Source organism: Ursus arctos, unplaced genomic scaffold (genome assembly GCF_023065955.2).
Source record: "Ursus arctos isolate Adak ecotype North America unplaced genomic scaffold, UrsArc2.0 scaffold_2, whole genome shotgun sequence".
NCBI lineage: Eukaryota > Metazoa > Chordata > Mammalia > Carnivora > Ursidae > Ursus > Ursus arctos.
The window spans coordinates 62,529,476-62,549,325 of NW_026622874.1; the positions used below are offsets into that span (position 1 = coordinate 62,529,476).

A 19,850-nucleotide genomic window follows, 5' to 3' on the forward strand; every position below is an offset into this window, starting at 1 on the left:
TTCCAGTCGTTGAGACCCACTGATTGCAAAAACACAAAAATCAGCCCTTCTTGAGTTCTCAGTCATTGGCTTTGGGCAAGTGATTTCCTTGTGTAATCCCCTCCACACGCCTCTCTCTCTCTCTCTCACTCTCTCTCTCTCTCTCTGTGTGTCTCTCTCTCCTCTACCAGGGCTCCCTCTCATCCACATCATTCATGATCCATTTGTCCCCAAAGTCATGTCTCTGCACCTCCTACCTTCCGCGATGTGGCCTCTTTTCTGCCTCTAGCTGTGCCATCTGTTCTGTCAGTCCTCAAATCGATTTCTTGGGTACTCAGAATGACTTGATATTTACCTAGCTGTGTTTAGGGTCCAGGCAAGCTTGGGATCCTCCTCTTATGCCACCATGTTAACTCCTCCCTGCAGACCCTCTTGTTTCTTTTTCTGTTCTTTCCTTTAACATCTGGTGGTGAGAAGGCTTCAGATGTACCCTCCTGGCAAGTTTCTTCTACACAATTTCTCTGCACACATGTTTCTCTACACAATTTCTTGCACACATGTTTCATCTTCAGGCAGCTTCTCTGGTGCTGAAAATGGATTGTACTTGTTTCAGGCTTTATAACCCACACCTTATCATCCAGAACAAGAGAGAACATTTCATTCCACTGCCATCAACCCCAGGAATCAGGCAACAGGGCCAATCCTACAGATGTCTGCAGTTAAATAAGTGGAATGGTCACAGGCAAAACTGTGTTTCTCCTCAGAGGCTCAGAGACATCAGCAAAGATCCAGAGGAGTGTGAATTCCCTCAGCCAGGTGATAAGACTTTTAACAAGAAGACCATCAACCATCTCAACTACTACAAACATGTCAGGAGGTAAAAGAAGAAGAAAAAGCTATAAATGTGGCATATATTCAACACAGATTTTTATTGAGGACATGTCCCATGCAGGTCAGATTCCTTGCCAAGGTTACAAATACTAAAAACATGGACACTGTACTCAAGAAAAGAAAAGGGACATAACCAGGGGTGAGTAACAAGGGCTGGGAGGTGAGGCGTAGATTTACAAAAGCTCAGCAAAAGGTGGTGAAAATTCTCACCAGGCAGACTGCTTCCACTTCTGAATCAGGGAAGACTCACTAGAGGAAGTGACTTCTGATGCCTGTGACCCACGGAGTGCTGGGACTTCATTTTACACTGAGTTAAATTTTGAGACTTAAGTTCGAGAACCAAGTCAGAACAAACAAATCGCCCTAATTACACTGAGCTTATATTGACAACTGATTATTAAGCAGAACTGAAGGACAAAGCTGCACACAGACAGCCGCAAGGACATCACCACTGAGCTGGGTTTAGGTAAGTACTGGAGCCTGGGCTGCTGGGATCTCGCTCAGAACGGAGGTCAGTGCATGGACATCTCCAGTGTGTTTTCCTGGGAGGAACAGAGGAGGAGTCAGTCTGCAGCAGGTGGCAGTGAGGACTGCAGGGGGGCAGGGTACTGGGAGCAGGAGGGCTGAGGACAGACTGAAAGGTGGGGAGACACATGGGAAGGAGCAGGAAGGTGGCTCCAGAGACTTACCAGCGCTTCCAGAGCCACAGCGCCAGACCTGCCAGAAGCACCAGGGGCACTATCACCACCAGGAAGACGAAGCCCATGGAGTGGGGCTGCTCTGTGGGTTTGGAGCACAGACGGTGTCATTTCCCAACAACCCTGGGTTGACCTGCACCTCCCTGGTCCTGCTTGCTCTGCTCACCCTCTGCCTCACCAACTGCCCTTCCTCTTTTCACTTCTCTCATCCCTCCTCAGAGATGGGCCTTCACCTAAACCTCTGCATCCCCCACATCCTCAGGACCAACACACTCAGCTGTTCTATTTCTGAGTTACTGATTTTAGTCATTTTGGGTCTGGAATCCCTAGCAACCCAAATTTTTCATCAGTCTTCCAAGCTCTGCTGGAGGACCACCTGCCCCCTTTCCCAGCTGGACCCATCATTCTCACCCCAGTAGAGGACCATGTCCTGGCCTCCTAGACTGCTGTGTCTCACTCGGCAGGACAGGCCAGCTGCCTCCGTGGCTTTCACATCCAAGGACATCTGAAGATACCACGTCCCATCAGCATGGGGCAGGACGTCGCCTCGCTGGGTGCCCCGCTGCTCCTGCTCACCCCGCATCCACATCACCCACACGGGCTTGGGGTAGAAGCCAGAGACGTGGCACACCAGCAGCAGACGGCCAGGACCGGGACTGGGGCCAGCGGACAGCCAGGCCTCTGGCCTCACTGCAGACACAGGACACCAATTCGCAGACTGAGAAGGTAGGTCTTCACATCACTTTAGATGGACGCATCATTCCACGTCCAGAAACCTGTCGCCATCATCCACCCTCCCTGTTGACTCCTGCCTTACCCTGAATTAGAGGGAATGGTACAAATTCATGAATGCAGAGTAGAGAATTCATGGAGGAGAGACCAGGACTGACCTTGTCGCTGGAGATATGCCTTCCCAGCATCGAGAAGACCCAACAGGAACCGGGGGCAGGAGTCAGTGAGGAGTTTGTGTACTATTTCGCTGGACACATGGTACTGATTGAATAGTGTGCAGACCTGCTGAGCCCTACTTCCTCCCTCTGGAGATGGCCACCATGATGTGTTCTGGAAACTCACAAGATCTGATCCTTGATAAGCAATCCTCATGAAGCCAACTGATGCTTCTCCAAAGTGGGAATCACAGCCTAACACCAGCTGTACCTGGAAGGGATCTGGGGAAGAGATACTGAATTATAGTAGGGGGAGTGGAGGAGATGAAATGAGAGGAGTGCAAGCCAAGGATGCTGGAAGTAGAAGGATAAAATTGGGGATTGGAGGATATGGAGCAAACGTTAGCTCGAGGGGAGGCTCAGACCAAGAGGAAGTGGTGGTCGCAGGAGGCAGAGGCAAAGATGAATGATTGAGGAAGGAGCAAATGTCGGAAGAGAAACACGAACAATGTGGTCAGAGAATAGGGAAGGACTCAGCGGGGGAGCTGGCATAAAAACAATCTAGGGTGAGGGGAGTGCATGGGGTACAAGGAACACATGGACATTGCTGATGGGACTGAATGGGGGAGAAAAGTACAGTTCAAGGTCAGTCACAAGTGAGGGAGCAAGGGTGCCTGGTTGGAGGCCAGGGAAAGGGGTGGTCATGGGAAACACTCGTGGGAGACATGAGAGCACAGCCCGTGGTCAGTGAGAGGAGTGGAAAGCTGAAGAACATGTGAAGCTTTTCAAGAATCAGGGTCTGGCTTCTACCCCCTGCCCAGATGGCTGTGATTCAGTTTTCAGCTAGAGAGAGGTGAGGTTCAGAAGCCAGTGGAGTTCATTTCCTAGAGAAAGAAGGAACTCAATGAGACGCACATGCCTCCATGTACAGCCCAACCCAGAGGGAAATGGACTCACATTCAAGCTGCCATTCAGTGACATGGTTATGATATATTGAAGGAGATCTAATGGAGTACGTGTAGAATAACTTTTCTACTTCCATGAGCTCCTCATTACTGAAGTTGCCTTTAGACCAAGGCTGCAGGTAAGAGAAAGCGCCAGTCTTGTTGTCCCAGCCATGAGTCTGCAGCTCATCCAGCCAAGCTGAGCCTTGATTTTGCGTCCAGGAATGGTTGTAAAAGGATGTGGTCAGGATGATTCGAAAGGAGATTATGTCCTGGAAGTCTGTGGGAAAAGGATAGATAAACGTTGGATATGGAGAGCATTGGGAAGGAGAGAGAATTGGAGAAGGTGCCAGGGAGGGGAACCAAACTCTGGCATACAGGGAAGCCATAGTTGCCTCGGGAGACATGTGCTGCCCTGGAGCCCCGAGCTTCACACACATCCTTCAGAAGAGCACAGGGCCTGGGGCCGGGTGCACTCAGGAAGGAACCAGGCTGACACTCTCCCTCCCCAGTTATGCGCTGGGGAACTCACACTATGAATGCACACACACAGACACAAAAATGCACACGTACAGACACACACAGAGATGTACACACAGACACACACATATACACATATACAAACACAGACCTGCAGACACATACCCACACACGTACTCACACGCACACACACAGAGACGTACAAGGCACCTATACACACATACATATCTACATATTCAAATGCAGAAAAGCACATGTACACACATCAGAAACACACACGGACTGGCGGAAACACACACGCACTGGCGGAAACACACACAGACACTAATAAACTGACACAGACACATAAACACATGTACACACACGCACACACACCCGTAGCCACTGGGCAGGGCCAGAGGTCTCACCATCTTCACTGCCACCACCTGGGAGGAGAACCACGAACAACACAAGTTGCAGGAACAGCATCGTATCTGCAGATGTTCTCTCTTTCTCCGACAAAGTCAGCCTTTGACCTCTTTTCTAACAAACCTACCCACACACAGCACCTCTCTTCTGACTTCCTTCTCCACACACCAGCCTTCCCTGAGTCTCTGCGACAATGCAAATGTGCTCCTCCTTCAACCCTGGACACCTACTCAGACTCTCACTTCCCCTCTTGGCCTGACTCTCCTCTCCGGCCTCCAATTTCTCCCTGTCAGTCCTCCCGGTGCATTCTGCTCCCTGTCCCCTAGTTCAAATGCTACATAATGAGTCCCGTGTGGCATGAAAAATGACCCTACCTCTCCTACATTTTCTTCTCATCCGGACAGTAACCCATGAAAACACGTGGCTTCTAGCACCCAGCCCGGGACCTGCTGTCACTCTGTCCCTCCTGCCCTTGTGACACCCCCCAGGTATTTCCTTCCCCATCTCACACCCACCCCAGCTCATTCACATTCTGACTTCTCCCTGCTTGTGTTAAAAACCAAAATCAACCAGGTAAATTTGAAGATCGAATTGGTTTTGTTAAGCGATTCAACAATCAGGCAGCACCCCATCTTGCGGGCAGAGGGGAGTTCTGAGGAGTGGTGCAGCTGGGAGGTTTATATAGCAAGGGATTTGGCAAAAGAAGAGAAAGGACTGTTTCAGGGAAGGTCACCTTCCTTAATTGGGAGAGCAGGGGTGTTATCATGCAGATGACCTCCCCTCCTTGGGGATGGAGAGGGCCCATGTGACAGATCGCCTCACTGGGGCTGACCAGACAATTCTTAAGGGACAGGTGAACATTTCGGGGGGAGATGGGAACTGTAGTTAGGTTAGGGATTAAGTAACGTTTAGAGACTTGGCCTGGACCAAGGCACCATTTTGGCCTCATGGGTTTCTTTTCAACCGTTGCTCTATTTGCTTGTCCAGATTCCCCCATGATTGCTTGCGTAACAGTATCAGCAACCACCAGTTCACCGTGATTCTTAGGGCGGAACAAGTAGCCATCACAGAGACCACAGGACATTGAAACATCTGCAGAATACCTCCCTTCATTCAGACTTGCATTCATATAGTTTCACTCACCAGTCACGTAGCACCTGCCTGGATGCAAGCACCGTGCTACACTCGTGAAAATACAGTGTTCGCAGAGCAATCACTGTATGCAAGGAGCTTTGAGAGAAGAAAAACACATAACCCAAGAACTACACATTTTTATTGTTCTGAATTACTTTTTCTTTGTTTGGTTTGTTTATTTTAAGATTCAGGATAGTTAACATACAATGTTATGTTACTTTCAGGCATACAGTTTAGGAATTCAGCAATTCTACGCACTACTCAGTACTCGTCAATATGAGTGTAATGCTAACCCCTTCACCTATTGCCCCCATCCCCCCACTCACCTCCCATCTGGGAACCAGCAGTGTGTTCTCTATAGACAAGAGTCTGTTTTTTCCTTTGTCACTTTTTTCTCTGTTACTTTTGTTTGTTTCTTAAATTCCACATACAAAGAAATCGTATGGTCCTTTCTTTCTCTGACTATTTCACTTACCATCGTACTCTCTAGCTCCATCCATGTTGTTGCAGTTGGCAAGATTGCCGTCATTTTTACGGCTGAGTAATATTCCATTGAATGTACATACCACATCTTTTCTTCTGTGTTCATGTATCTATGGACTCCTTCGGTTCCTTCCGTACATTGACTAATGTAAATAATGCTGCAGTAAACATTGGGGTGCATGTTTCCTTTCATTTAGTGTTTTCACATTATTTGGGTAAATATCCAGTAGTAGAATTACTGGATCATAGGATAATTCTGTTTCTAATTTTTTGAGGAACCTCCATACTGCTTTCCATCATGGCCACACCAGTTTGCATTCCCACCAAGTGTACAGGAGTTCCCTCTACGCCACTTCCTCTACAACACTTGTTTCCTGTGTGTTTTTGAATTTAGCCAATGTGACAGGTGTGAGCTGATATCTCATTGTGGTTTGGATTTGCATTTCCCTGATGGTGAGTGATGTTGAGCATTTTTTCCTGTGTCTGTTGGCCATCTGCATGTCTTCTTTAGAGAAATGTCTACTCATGTGTTCTACCCATTTTTTAATTGGATTATTTGTTCTTTTGGTGTTGAGTCATCCAAGTTCTTTATATAGTTTGCATACTTACCCTTTAGCAAATATGTTATTGGGAAATATCTACTCACATTCAGTGATTGTCCTTCAGTTTTGTAGCTTGTTTCCTTTGCTGCACAGATGCACTTTATTTAATGTATTCCCAACAATTTATTTTTGTTTTTTGTTTCCCTTGCCTCTGGAGACATATCTGGAAAAATGTTGCTGTGGCTGCGGTCAGAGACTTTACTGCCTGTGCTCTCTCTCTCTTTTTCCACAGCATAACCTTTATTTTTTTATTTTTATTATTTATTATTTTTCTTAAAGATTTTATTTATTTGAGAGAGAGAGAGACAGCCAGCAAGAGAGGGAACACAAGCAGCGGGAGTGGGAGAGGAAGAAGCAGGCTCCCAGTGGAGGAGCCCGATGTGGGGCTCGATCCCAGGACTCTGGGATCACGCCCTGAGCCGAAGGCAGACGCTTAATGACTGAGCCACCCAGGCGCCCCTATTATTATTTTTTATTATGGTCAGTTAGCTAACATATAGTACAACATTAGTTTTTGATGTAGCTCTCATGATTCATTAGTTGTGTATAACACCCAGTGTTCATCAGACCACGTACCCTCCTTAATACCCAACCCCCCCTCCCCTCTGTAACCTTCACCCTCAGTTTGTTTCCTGGAGTCCAGAGTCTTTCATGGTTTGTCTCCCACTCTGATTTCTTCCCATTCCATTTTCCCTCCCATCTCCTGTGGTCCTCCACGCTATTCATTATGTTCCCAATTTGAGTGACCATATGGTAATTCTCGTTGTTCACTTGACTTATTCCATTTAGCATAATCCCCTCCAGTTCCAACCATGTTGATGCGAATCATGAGTATTCATCCTTTCTGATGGCTGAGTAATATTCCATTGTATATATGAACCACATCTTCTTAATCCAGGCATCTGTTGAAGGGCATCTCGGCTTCTTCCACAGTTTGGCTATTGTGGACATTGCTGCTATGAACTTTGGGGTGCATGTGCCCCTTCTTTTCACTATATCTGTATCTTTGTGGTAAATACCTAGTAGTGCAATTGCGGAGTCATAGGGTAGCTCTATTTTTAACTTTTTGAGGAACTGCCATACTGTTTTCCAGAGTGGCTGTACCAACTTGCATTCCCACCAATAATGTAAGAGGTTCCCCTTTCTCCACATCCTCACCAACACTTGTTTCCTGTCTTGTTCATTTTTGCCATTCTAACTGGTGTGAGATGGTATCTCGTGGTTTTGATTCATATTTCCCTGACTCCTAGTGATGCTGAACATTTTTTCATGTGTCTGTTAGCCATTTGTATGTATTCTTTGGAGAATTATCTGTTCATGTCTTCTGCCCATTTATCGACTGGATTATTTGTTTTTTGATTGTTTAGTTTGATAAGTTCTTTATAGATCTTGGATACCAACCCTTTATCTGAAATTTCAAAATGTCTATGCTGCCCAGAGCAATTTACACTTTCAAAGCAATCCCTATTAAAATACCATTGACATTTTTCACAGAGCTGAAACAAACCATCCTAAAATTTGTGTGGAACCAGAGAAGACCCTCAATTGCTAGGGAAATGTTGAAAAAGAAATCCAAAGCTGGGGGCATCAGAATGCCTGAGTTCAAGCTATATTACAAAGCTGTAGTCATCAAGACAGTATGGTACTGGCACAAAAACAGCCACATAGGTCAGTGGAACAGAAGAGAGAGCCCAGATATGTACCCTCAAGTCTATAATCAACTAATTTTCCACAAAGCAGGAAAGAACATCCAATGGATAAAAAGTCTCTTCAATAAATGGTGCTGGGAAAACTGGGACAACCACATGCAGAACAAAGTAGACCACTCTCTCACACCATACACAAAGATAAACTCAGAATGGATGAGAGACCTCAATGTGAAACAGGAATCCATCAAAACCCTAGAGGAGAACATAGACAGTAACCTGTTCGACACTGGCCACGGCAAATTCTTTCAAGACATGTCTCTAAAGGTAAGTGAAACAAAAGCAAAAACGAACTTTTGGGACTTCATCAAGATGAAAACCTTCTGCTCAGCAAAGGAAACAGTCAACAAAACTAAGAGGCAGTCCACGGAATGGGAGAAGATATTTGCCTGTGCTCTCTTCTAGGATTTTTATGATTTCAAGTCTCACATCTTGGTCCTTAATCCACTTTGAATTTATTTTCGTGTATGGTATAAGAAAATCATCTAGTTTCTTTCTTTTGTATGTGTTGTCCAGTTTTCCCAACACCATTTGTTGAAGACTTTCTATGTCCCATTGAATATTCTTGCCTCCTCTGTCAATGTTTAATTGACCATAAAATTGTGGCTTTATTTCTGGGCTCTCTGCTCTGTTCCTTTGACCTATGTGCCTACTTTTGTGCCAGTTCCATACCATTTTAATTACTACAACTTTGTCATATATCTTGAAATCTGGAATTGTGATACATCAAGCTTTGTTTTTCTTTTTCAAGATTTCTTTGCCATTCAGAGTATTTTGTGGTTCCATACAAATTTTAGGATCGTTTGCTCTAGTTGTGTGAAAAATGCTATTGGTATTTTGATAGGCATTATATTAATTCTGTAGTTGCTTCAGGTAGTGTGGACATGTTAACAATATTTGTTCTTCCAATCCATGAGCATGGAATATCTTTCCTTTCTTTGCATAACCTTCAATTTTTTTCATCAATATTTTATAGTTTTCAAATACAAGTCTTTCACCTCTTTGGTTAGGTGTATTCCTAGGTATTGAATTAGTTTTGGTGCAATTGAAATGGGATGGTTTTCTTAATTTCTCTTTATGCTGTACCACTATTAGTGTCTATTACTGTATAGAAATGTCAGAATGTGTACGCTGCTGTTTTAGGATGGAATGGTCTGAAATATCATTTATCTATCTGGTTCAATATGTCATTCAAGGTCATTGTTTCCTTGATGATTTTCTGATTGGATGATCTGTCCATTGATGTAAGCAGGATGTTAAAGTCCCCTACTATTACTGCTACCTCCTTCATGTTTGTTACTAGATGCTTTATGTATTTGAGTGCTCCCATTTGGGGTGCATAAGTATTTATAATTGTTATATCTTCTTGTTGTACTGTTCACCTTATTATTATATAGTGTCGTTCTTTGCCTCTTTTTACAGTCTTTCTGTTAATATCAATCTTGTCCGATACAAGCATTGCTATCTTGGCTTTTATTTCACATCCATTTGCTTGATGATTGCTTCTCCACCCCTTAATCTCATGTGCTTTTAGGTATGAAATGAGTCTTTTGTAGGCAGGGTAGAAATCTGCCTTGTTTTTTTATCTATCCCATCACCCTATGTCTTTTCACTGGAGCATTTAATCCATTTACATTCACTGTAATTATTGATAAGTATGTACTTATTGCCATTTTGTTACTTGTTTTATGTTTTTATAGTTCTGTTCCTTTCTCCTCTTGCTCTTTTCTCCAATGGATAGTTGGCTTTCTTTAGCAATATACTTTAGCAATATACAATATACTTTACATTTTGCATATCTATTACTAATTTCTGATTTCTGGTTATCATTCAGTTTGTATAGAACAGCTTTTGTATTTAGCAGTCAATATTAAGTTAAGGTCACTTAAGTTTGAACACATCCTTTTCTCCTCTCCCACCCCTCAACTACATTTTAGTTATATATATTTTTTTTATTTAAAATTTAATTTTTTTGTTATATTATGTTAGTCACCATACAGTACTTCATTAGTTCCTAATGTTGTGTTCCATGATTCATCATTTTAGGTATATGAAGTCACAATGTACATCCTTGTATTTTGTGAGTCCCTTGGCTGGTGTTTACAGATATCCTTATTTTTATTGCTTTTGTGTTTCCTTTCCTTCCGGTCTTTGCTTTCCACTCAGAGTCCCACTTAATATTTCTTGCAGTGCTGGGTTAGTGGTCATGAATTCCTTTAACATTTGCTTGTCTGGGAAACTTTTTAATCTCTCCTCCTATTCTGAATGATAGCCTTGCTGGATAGAATATTCTTGGCTGCAGATTTTTCCTTTCAGTACTTGGACTATATCATGCCATTTTCTTCTGGCCTGCAAAGTTTTTGCTGAAAAATCAGCTGAAAACTTTATGGGTTTCCCTTGTATTAACAGCCTTCTTTTCTCTTGCTGGTTTTAAAATTCCCCTTTATCACTTTCACTTTGCCATTTTAATTAATATGTATATTGTTATGGACCTCCTTGGGTTGATTTTTTGGGGGGCCTCTCTGTCCCTCCTGATTCTGGATATCTGTTTCCTTCACCAGATTTGGGGAGTTTTCGGCCATTACTTCTTCAAATAATTTTTTCTTCCTTTTTCTACCGCTTCTACTGTGATGTGTAATGCAAATGTTTTTATGCTTGATGGTGTCACTGACTTCCCTAACTATTCATTTTGTACTTTTTTCCCTCTGTCTTCTGTTCAGCTTGACCGCTCTCTAGTACCCTGTCTTCCAGGTCACTGATCTGTTGTTCTGCTTCCTCTATTCTATTGTTCATTCCATCAGTGCATTTTTAATTTCATTTATTGAGTACTTCATCACTGATCGGTTTTCTTTTATGCTTTCTATCTCTTTGTTGAGGATCTCACCGAGGTCCTCTACCCCTTTCTCAAGGCTAGTGAGTATCTTTATGACCATTACTTTAAATTCTCTACCTGGCATATTACTTATCTCCTTTTCTCTTAGTACTCTTGCTGTGATTTTGTCCTGTTCTTTTGCTTAAATGTATTCCTTTGTCTCCTCATTTTGTCTAAATCTCTGTGTCTGTTTCTGTGTGTTAGGAATATTAGGTACATCTCCTGTTGTTGAAAGAAGTGGTCCTACAAAGAAGAGGTTCTGGGGCCTCAGTCACCATTCCTGTGTAGCTACCTTTCTTTCTCCCCAGGGCAGGACTCATGTTGGAGTTGTATGGCCCATGTCAGGACTGCCTGTGAATTGCCAGGCTTGTGGCACTGCTTTGAATATACTTCCACCAAGAGCATGTGGAAAGGAGACGTCTGACAAAGAGAACTAGGATTGGAGGCACAGCGTTAGCAGGAATTGCACAGGTGTGTTGTTGGAGGCGTCCGTAGCTAGTGAGCACCCCAAGCCTGTGTCTCTTGCTGCCAACCAGGGCATCTGGCCCAGGAATGTCAAGGGCATCCTCCATCAGGGCCTGTGGTGAACCAACAACCAGGGCACGGGAAATGGGACTGTCCTCCTTCCCACAAGCAGGAGGGTCATCCCAGGCCCCAAAGCTCAAGCCCAGGCCATCTCAGGTAATCAACAGCCTCACACCAAGGCCACTCTGGACAACCTGCAGATGCCCTTAACTCTGTAACTCGATTATGAGGAGCCCAACAGAGCAGGGGAGGATGATCTCCTCTCCTTTGACAGAAGGGGCCCAGAGGCTGTGTAGGCTCCAGTGTTCTCCATCACTATGGTAGAGCCTTGGGTAACCCTGGATGTGACAGGAGATAAATTGAATTCCTAATAGATATGGGAGTCTTTTTCTACCCTTATAAAACACTCAGGAGTCACATTTCAGTCCTTGACTCTCCTCACCCACGTAGACGGGCACCCAAAGAGAGGGCCTTTCAGTCCCCCTTTAATTTGTTCCAGTGAAAAGACATAGGGTGATGGGATAGATAAAAAAACAAGGCAGATTTCTACCCTGCCTACAAAAGACTCATTTCAGACCTAAAAGCACATGAGATTAAGGGGTGGAGAAGCAATCATCAAGCAAATGGATGTGAAATAAAAGCCAAGATAGCAATACATTTAACCACTCCTTTCCTGTTTTACCCAATTGCCCCTTTCCATTCCTGGGAAGGATATGATGATGAAGGTACAAACTAATCTTTGCCCTCTCCCCCACCCCCACTGGCATTGTTGTCCTCTGAGCCCTCTGCCCCTTCAAACAGCAAGATCTCTATATTTCAATAGGTGCCCCTCAGGTATGGGACACCTCCATTCCAGGACACTTTCTTTCAGTAACCCCTGTAAGGATACACCTTAAAGGTCCTCATTCCTTCCCCGGAAAATGCCAGTACCCTTATGTCCAGAGGCCAGACATGGACTACAGCCACCTACAAAAATTCTTAGTGACAGGACTTTTGTACCCCTGCAATTTGCTTTGTAAATCTTGGCAATAAAAAGTCCAATGGCTCATATAATACAGTACAGGACCCTAAGAGCTAGCAACAAGGCTGTCATTTCTATTCACCTAACCATTATGCCCTCCTAAGACAGATCCCGTCAGACACAGTGCTAGATCTAAAAGATGCTTCCTTCTGCATCCCAGTGCCCTGGATTCCCAGTTCTTCCCTGCCTTTGAGTGGCAAAACCCCTCCACCGAGGTTACTCAACAGCTAACTTGGACTGTCCTCCCTCAGGGCCCCAGGGACAGTCCACATTCCTTTGGACAGGCCTTAGCCAAGGACTTCTCCACCCTTCAGCTCTTCAGAGGCAGTGTCTTACTTCAATATGCTGATGATTTACTTATCTGCAGCCCCAGGGAGAACACCTCAGACACAAATACCATCTTGGGCTTTGGAGATTGGCCTCCTGGGGCTATAAGTTCTCCCCTTCAAAGGCCCAAATTTCCTCTCAGAACGTTCGATTTCTAGGATTAATATTAATTCTAGGGACTAAGAGCCTCTCTGACCACCATAAAGGTCTCGTTTTAACATGAAAACTCCCTCTACAAAGCTTCCCTCTACAGCTTCATTCCTTTTGGTATGGAGGTGTTTTGTCGAATATGGATACTCCAATTTGGATTAATAACAATGCTTCTTTGTGAAGCCCTGAAGGGACCTGAGGAGGAGTCTCTGGAGTGGGACCCTGCAATGACAGAACCTTCTGGGGGCCTCCAACACAAACTTGCAAGGGCCCCAGCAATGGACCTGCCAGACCTCCAGAAGCACTTTTCCTTATATGTGCATGAAAGAAGGGGAGTGGCTTTTGGAGTCTTGATCCAAATGCTGGGGCCTTCCCAACTCTCGTTCACGTACTTGTCTAAGAATCTAGGTCCTGCGGCACAGGGATGGCCTCCCTGCCTCTGAGGACTGGTATCCATGGCCCTACTGATAGAAGAGGCCCCTAAATTAACCTTGGGACAAGGCATAACTGTTTATATACCCCAACTGGTATTGGACACCCTAAATTCTAGGGCATTTCTTTGGGTCTCCTAGACCACATTTACAAAATACCAAACGCTTTTATTAGAAACACCGGAACACTGTCTGTCCCTGGACTTCTGTCCTCCTCCATAGGAACACTGCAGCGCCCACTGGGCTCCACATCGGCCAAGGTACAGACTTCTAAAATTCCAGTCGTTGAGACCCACTGATTGCAAAAACACAAAAATCAGCCCTTCTTGAGTTCTCAGTCATTGGCTTTGGGCAAGTGTTTTCCTTGTGTAATCCCCACCACACGCCTCTCTCTCTCTCTCTCTCTCTCTCTCTCTCTCACTCTGTGTGTGTGTGTGTGTGTGTGTGTGTGTGTGTCTCTCTCTCTCTCCTCTACCGGGGCTCCCTCTCATCCACATCATTCATGATCCATTTGTCCCCAAAGTCATGTCTCTGCACCTCCTACCTTCCGTGATGTGGCCTCTTCTCTGCCTCTAGCTGTGCCGTCTGTTCTGTCAGTCCTCAAATCGATTTCTTGGGTACTCAGAATGACTTGATATTTACCTAGCTGTGTTTAGGGTCCAGGCAAGCTTGGGATCCTCCTCTTATGCCACCATGTTAACTCCTCCCTGCAGACCCTCTTGTTTCTTTTTCTGTTCTTTCCTTTAACATCTGGTGGTGAGAAGGCTTCAGATGTACCCTCCTGGCAAGTTTCTTCTACACAATTTCTCTGCCTTGTCGCACACATGTTTCATCTTCAGGCAGCTTCTCTGATGCTGAAAATGGATTGTACTTGTTTCAGGCTTTATAACCTCACACCTTATCATCCAGAACAAGAGAAAGCATCTCATTCATTCTCCTGCCATCAACACCAATAATCAGGCAACAGGGCCAATCCTACAGATGTCTGCAGTTAAATAAGTGGAATGGTCACAGGCAAAGGTGTGTTTCTCCTCAGAGGCTCAGAGACATCAGCAAAGATCCAGAGGAGTGTGAATTCCCTCAGCCAGGTGATAAGACTTTTAACAAGAAGACCATCAACCATCTCAACTACTACAAACATGTCAGGAGGTAAAAGAAGAAGAAAAAGCTATAAATGTGGCATATATTCAACACAGATTTTAATTGAGGACATGTCCCATGCAGGTGAGATTCCTTGCCAAGGTTACAAGTATTAAAAAGACATGGACACTGTACTCAAGAAAAGAAAAGGGACATAACTGGGGGTGAGAAACAAGGGCTGGGAGGTGAAGCATAGATTTACGAAAGCTCAGCAAAAGGTGGTGAAAATTCTCACCAGGCAGACTGCTTCCACTTCTGAATCAGGGAGGACTCACTAGAGGAAGTGACTTCTGATGCCTGTGACCCACGGAGTGCTGGGACTTCATTTTACACTGAGTTAAATTTTGAGACTTAAGTTCGAGAACCAAGTCAGAACAAACAAATCGCCCTAAATTACACTGAGCTTATATTGACAAGTGATCGTTAAGCGGAACTGAAGGACAAAATTGCACACAGACAGCCGCAAGGACATCACCACTGAGCTGGGTTTAGGTAAGTACTGGAGGCTGGGCTGCTGGGATCTCGCTCAGAACGGAGGTCAGTGCATGGACATCTCCAGTGTGTTTTCCTGGGAAGAACAGAGGAGGAGTCAGTCTGCAGCAGATGGAAGTGAGGACTGCAGAGGGGAAGAGCACTGGGAGCAGGAGGGCTGAGGACAGACTGAAAGGTGGGGAGACACATGGGAAAGAGCAGGAAGGTGGCTCCAGAGACGTACCAGCACTTCCAGAGCCACAGCGCCAGACCTGCCAGAAGCACCAGGGGCACTATCACCGCCAGGAAGACCAAGCCCGTGGAGTGGGTCTGCTCTGTGGGTTTGGAGCACAGACGGTGTCATTTCTCATCCACCCCGGGTTGAACCGCACCTCCCTGGTCGTCCTTGCTCTTGTCACCCTCTGCCTCACCAACTGCCCTTCCTCCTCTCTCTTCTCCCATCCCACCTTAGAGATGGACCTTCACCCAACCCTTTGCATCCTCCCACATCTACAGGACACTCACCCTCAGCTCTTCCATTTCTTGGATTACTGAGTATTTTAGTCCTTTGTGGTCTGGAGTCCCTACAATCCCCAGTTTTTCATCTGGCTCTCCTGCTCTGCAGGAAAACCACACGCTCCCTTTCCCTACCAGGTCCCAGCTCTTTCTCACCCCAGTAGAGGACCATGTCCTGGCCTCCTAGACTGCTGTGTCTCACTCGGCACGACAGGCCAGCTGCCTCCCGGGCCGCCACGTCCAGGGTCACTCGGAGATACCATGTCCCATCAGCATGGGGCAGGACGTCGCCTCGCTGGATGCCCCGCTGCTCCTGCTCACCCTGCATCCACATAACCCCCACGGGCTTGGGGTAGAAGCCAGAGACGTGGCACACCAGCAGCAGACGGCTGGGACCGGGACTGGGGCCAGTGGACAGCCAGGCCTCTGGCCTCACTGCAGACACAGGACAGGTATTCACAGACTGAGAGCGTAGGTCTTCATATCACTTTAGATAGACACAGCTTTCCACCTGTAGAAACCTGTCACCATATCCCCTCTCCCTCTTGGCTCCTTCTTATCCCGAATTTGAGGGAATTGTACAAATTTATGAGTGCAGAATAGAGAATTCTTGGAGGGAGAGACCAGGACTGACCTTGTTGCTGGAGATATGCCTTCCCTGCATCAAGAAGACCCAACAGGAACTGGGGGCAGGTGTCACTGAGGATCTTGTATAGTATTTCATTGAAAACATGATACTGATTGAATAGTGTGCAGACCTGCTGAGCTCTACTTCCTCCCTTTGGAGATGCCAACCATGATGTGTTCTGGAAATTAATGAGATCTGATCCTTGATAAGCAATCTGCGCAAAGCGTACTGATACTTCTCCAAAGTGGAAATCACAGCCTCCTGCGATCTGTACCTGGAAAGGATCTGGGGTAGAGAGACTATGAGTTAGAGGATAGGGGGAGGGAAAGAGATGAAATGACATGAACGCAAGCCATGATATTAGAAGCAGAGGGAGAAGGTCAGGGGATTGGAGGGAACGGAGCACAGTTTGGTTTGAGGGCAGGTTCACTCAAAGGGGAAGTGGTGGTGGATGGAGGCAGAGGAAGAGGTGAATGATAGAGGAAGGAACAAATGTTGGAGGAGAGAGATGAAGGGTGTGGGAAGAGGATAGGGAAGGGCACAGTGGGAGATCTGGGGTAAAAACAATCTAGGTTGAAGGGTTGCAGTGGGTACAGGGAACACATAGATGGAGTTCACTAATGGGATTGAATGGGAAGAAAAGTACAGTTCAAGGAGTCATCACAGAGTGAGGGAACAGAGGGTTTCTGGTTGCAGGCCAGGGAGAGGGATGGTGTCAGAAGACACCAGTTGGGGACAGGAGACCACAGCCTGTGGTCAATGAGAGGAGTAGGTAGTAGCAGAGGACAGGAAGCTTTTCAAGATTTGGGGTCTGGCTTCTACCCTCTGCATAGATGAGTGTGATTCGGAGTTATGATGGGGAGATGTGAGGTTCAAAAGCCAGTGGAGGTTCTTTCCTAGAGGAAGAAGGAACTCAAGAAGACACACACACACACCAGCCACCTCCAACCCACCCTGGAGGGAAGTGAACTCACATTCAAGCTGCCATTGTCTGACATGGTTATGAAAGATCTGAAGAAGCCTAATGGAATATGTATAGAATATCCTTTCTAGTTCCACAAGTGTCTCCTTACTGAAGTTGCCTTTGGACCAAGGCTGCAGGTAAGTGAAAGCGCCAGTCTTGCTGTCCCAGCCATGAGTCTGCAGCTCATCCAGCCAAGCTGAGCCTTGATTTTGTGTCCAGGAACGGTTGTAAAAGGATGAGGTCAGGATAATTTGGAAAAAGGTCGACTCCTGGAGAGCTGTGGGCAAAGAACAGATTGAGGAAGAGGAGGGCATTGGGAAGGAGACAGAATGGAGAAGAAGGTGCCAGGGTTGGGAACTAAAATGTGGAGGACAGGGAAGCCATAGTTGTCTCAGGAGATATGTGCTGCCCCAGAACCCTTGTCCCCACATACGTGCTGAGGAACTCACATCATGAACACATACACAGAGACACAAATACACACGTTACACACACAACCACACAGAGAGATGCACACATGCACACACATACACACATATACAAACAGGGAAATACAGGTACATACCCACACATGTACACACACATACACACACCAAGATGTACACAGACACCTACATACACACTTACACACACACATGTTGAAACACACACAAGCACATGTTTACACATCACACACACACAAAGACTGGCACAAACACACACACACACATGCACACTCACATGTGCACCCACAGGGCAGAGCCAGAGGTCTCACCATCTTCACTGTCACCACCTGGGAGGAGAACCATGAACAACACAAGTTGCAGGAACAGCATCGTATCTGCAGATGTTCTCTCTTTCTCTACAAAGTCAGCCTTTGATGGCTGTTCTAGCAAACCTACCCACACACAGCACCTCTCCTCTGACTTTCTTCTCAACACACCAGCCTTTCCTGATTCTCTGTGACAATGCAAATGTGCTCCTCCCTCAACCCTGGACACCTACTCAGACTCTCACTTCCCCTCTTGGTCTGACTCTCCTTTCTTGTTTCCAGCTTCTCCTTGTCACCAGCTTCCATCCTGCTCCCTGTCCCCTAATTCAGAACAAATCCTGTGTGGCATAGAAAAGTCACCCCACCTCTCAGGCCTTTCCTTCTCTGGATAGTAACACATGAAAACACACAGGTCCCTGCACCCAGCACTGGAACCTGCTGTCACTCTGTCCTTCCTGCCCTTGTGACGCCTCCCATGTATTTTCTTCCCCATCTCACTCCCACCCCAGTCATTCACATCTGACTTCTCACTGCTTGTGTTAAAAAAACAAAATCAACCAGGTATATTTGAATATCCAGTTGTTTTTATTAAGTGATTCAAGAATGGGGCAGCACTCCATCTGGCAGGTATAGAGGAACTCTGAGGAGATGTATAAATGGGAAGATTTTATAGGAAGGATGTTGACAGAAGAGATAGGAGTGTTTCAGGGAAGGTCACCTTCCCTTAATTGGGAGAGCAGGGGTGTTATCATGCAGATGACCTCCCCTCCTTGCAGGTGGAGAGGGCCCATGTGACAGAGTACTTCACTGGTGCTGACCAGAGAATTCTCACTGACAGGTGAACATTTCTAGGGGAAGTGGTAACTGTAGTTAGGTTAGGGATTAAGCAAGTTTTGGGTACTTGACCTGGCCTGAGGTGCCATTTTGGGCCAACTGGTCTCTTTAACAGTTGCTCTATTTGCTTGTCCAGACTCCCCCATGATTGCCTGTGTAACAGAACCAGCAACCACCAGTTCACCATGATTCTTAGGGAGGAACCAGTAGCCATCACAGAGACCACAGGACATTGAAACATCTGCAGAATACTCCTTCATTCTGACTTGGATTCATATATACTCACTCACCGAGCAGTCACTTAGCATCTGCCTGGATGCAAGCACCGTGCTACACTCATGAAAATAGTTTTCACGATGCCATCACTTTACGCAAGGAGCTTTTAATTCTACTTGGGAAGAAAAACACATAAACCAAGATCTATCTATTCTGGTGTGCTGAGTTACTTTTTCTTTGTTGGTTGGCTGATTTTAAGTTCTAGTACCCTTAACATACAGTGTTATATTAGTTTCAGGGGTACAGTATAAGGACTCTACAATCCTATACATTACTCAGTGCTCATCAATATGACTGTAATGCTAATCCCCTTCACCTGTTTCCCCCATCCCCCCACCCACATCCCCTCTGGGAACCAGCAGTGTGTTCTCTATAGATCAGATTCTGTTTTTACCCTTGTCACTTTTTTTCTTTGTTCATTTTGGGTTTTTTCTCAAATTCCACATATGAAGAAATCATATGGTATTTTTCTTTCCCTGACTGATTATTTCACTTACCATCATACTCTAGCTCCATCCATGTTGTTGCAAATAGTAGAATTTCAGCCATTATTATGCCTGAGTAATATTCCATTGTGGGTACATACCACACTTTTTTTTTCCATATTCCTCTCTCTATTGGCACTCGTGTTGCTTCCATACATGGAGTATCGTAAATACTGCTGCAGTAAACATTGGGGTGCATGTTTCCTTTCATTTTAGTGTTTTCACGTTTTGGGGGTAAATATCCAGT

General features: G+C 45.5%; 2 protein-coding genes across 2 annotated transcripts; both read right to left on the reverse strand.

Annotated features, from left to right (window-relative positions):
- Window positions 1–882: 882 nt before the first annotated feature.
- LOC123000561 (T-cell surface glycoprotein CD1a-like) lies at window positions 883–4,482 on the reverse strand. The gene is made up of 6 exons (XM_048225227.1): window positions 4,287–4,482; window positions 3,413–3,679; window positions 2,459–2,737; window positions 1,980–2,258; window positions 1,560–1,650; window positions 883–1,412 (listed from the first exon to the last, which is right to left on the reverse strand). The coding sequence occupies exons 1-6, from the start codon at window positions 4,345–4,347 to the stop codon at window positions 1,316–1,318; spliced, it is 1,074 nt and encodes a 357-aa protein (XP_048081184.1). The 5' UTR covers window positions 4,348–4,482; the 3' UTR covers window positions 883–1,315.
- Window positions 4,483–14,720: 10,238 nt separating this feature from the next.
- On the reverse strand, window positions 14,721–18,161 carry LOC123000095 (T-cell surface glycoprotein CD1a-like). The gene is made up of 6 exons (XM_026491043.4): window positions 18,012–18,161; window positions 17,268–17,534; window positions 16,300–16,578; window positions 15,822–16,100; window positions 15,394–15,484; window positions 14,721–15,246 (listed from the first exon to the last, which is right to left on the reverse strand). The coding sequence occupies exons 1-6, from the start codon at window positions 18,070–18,072 to the stop codon at window positions 15,150–15,152; spliced, it is 1,074 nt and encodes a 357-aa protein (XP_026346828.2). The 5' UTR covers window positions 18,073–18,161; the 3' UTR covers window positions 14,721–15,149.
- Window positions 18,162–19,850: the final 1,689 nt, after the last annotated feature.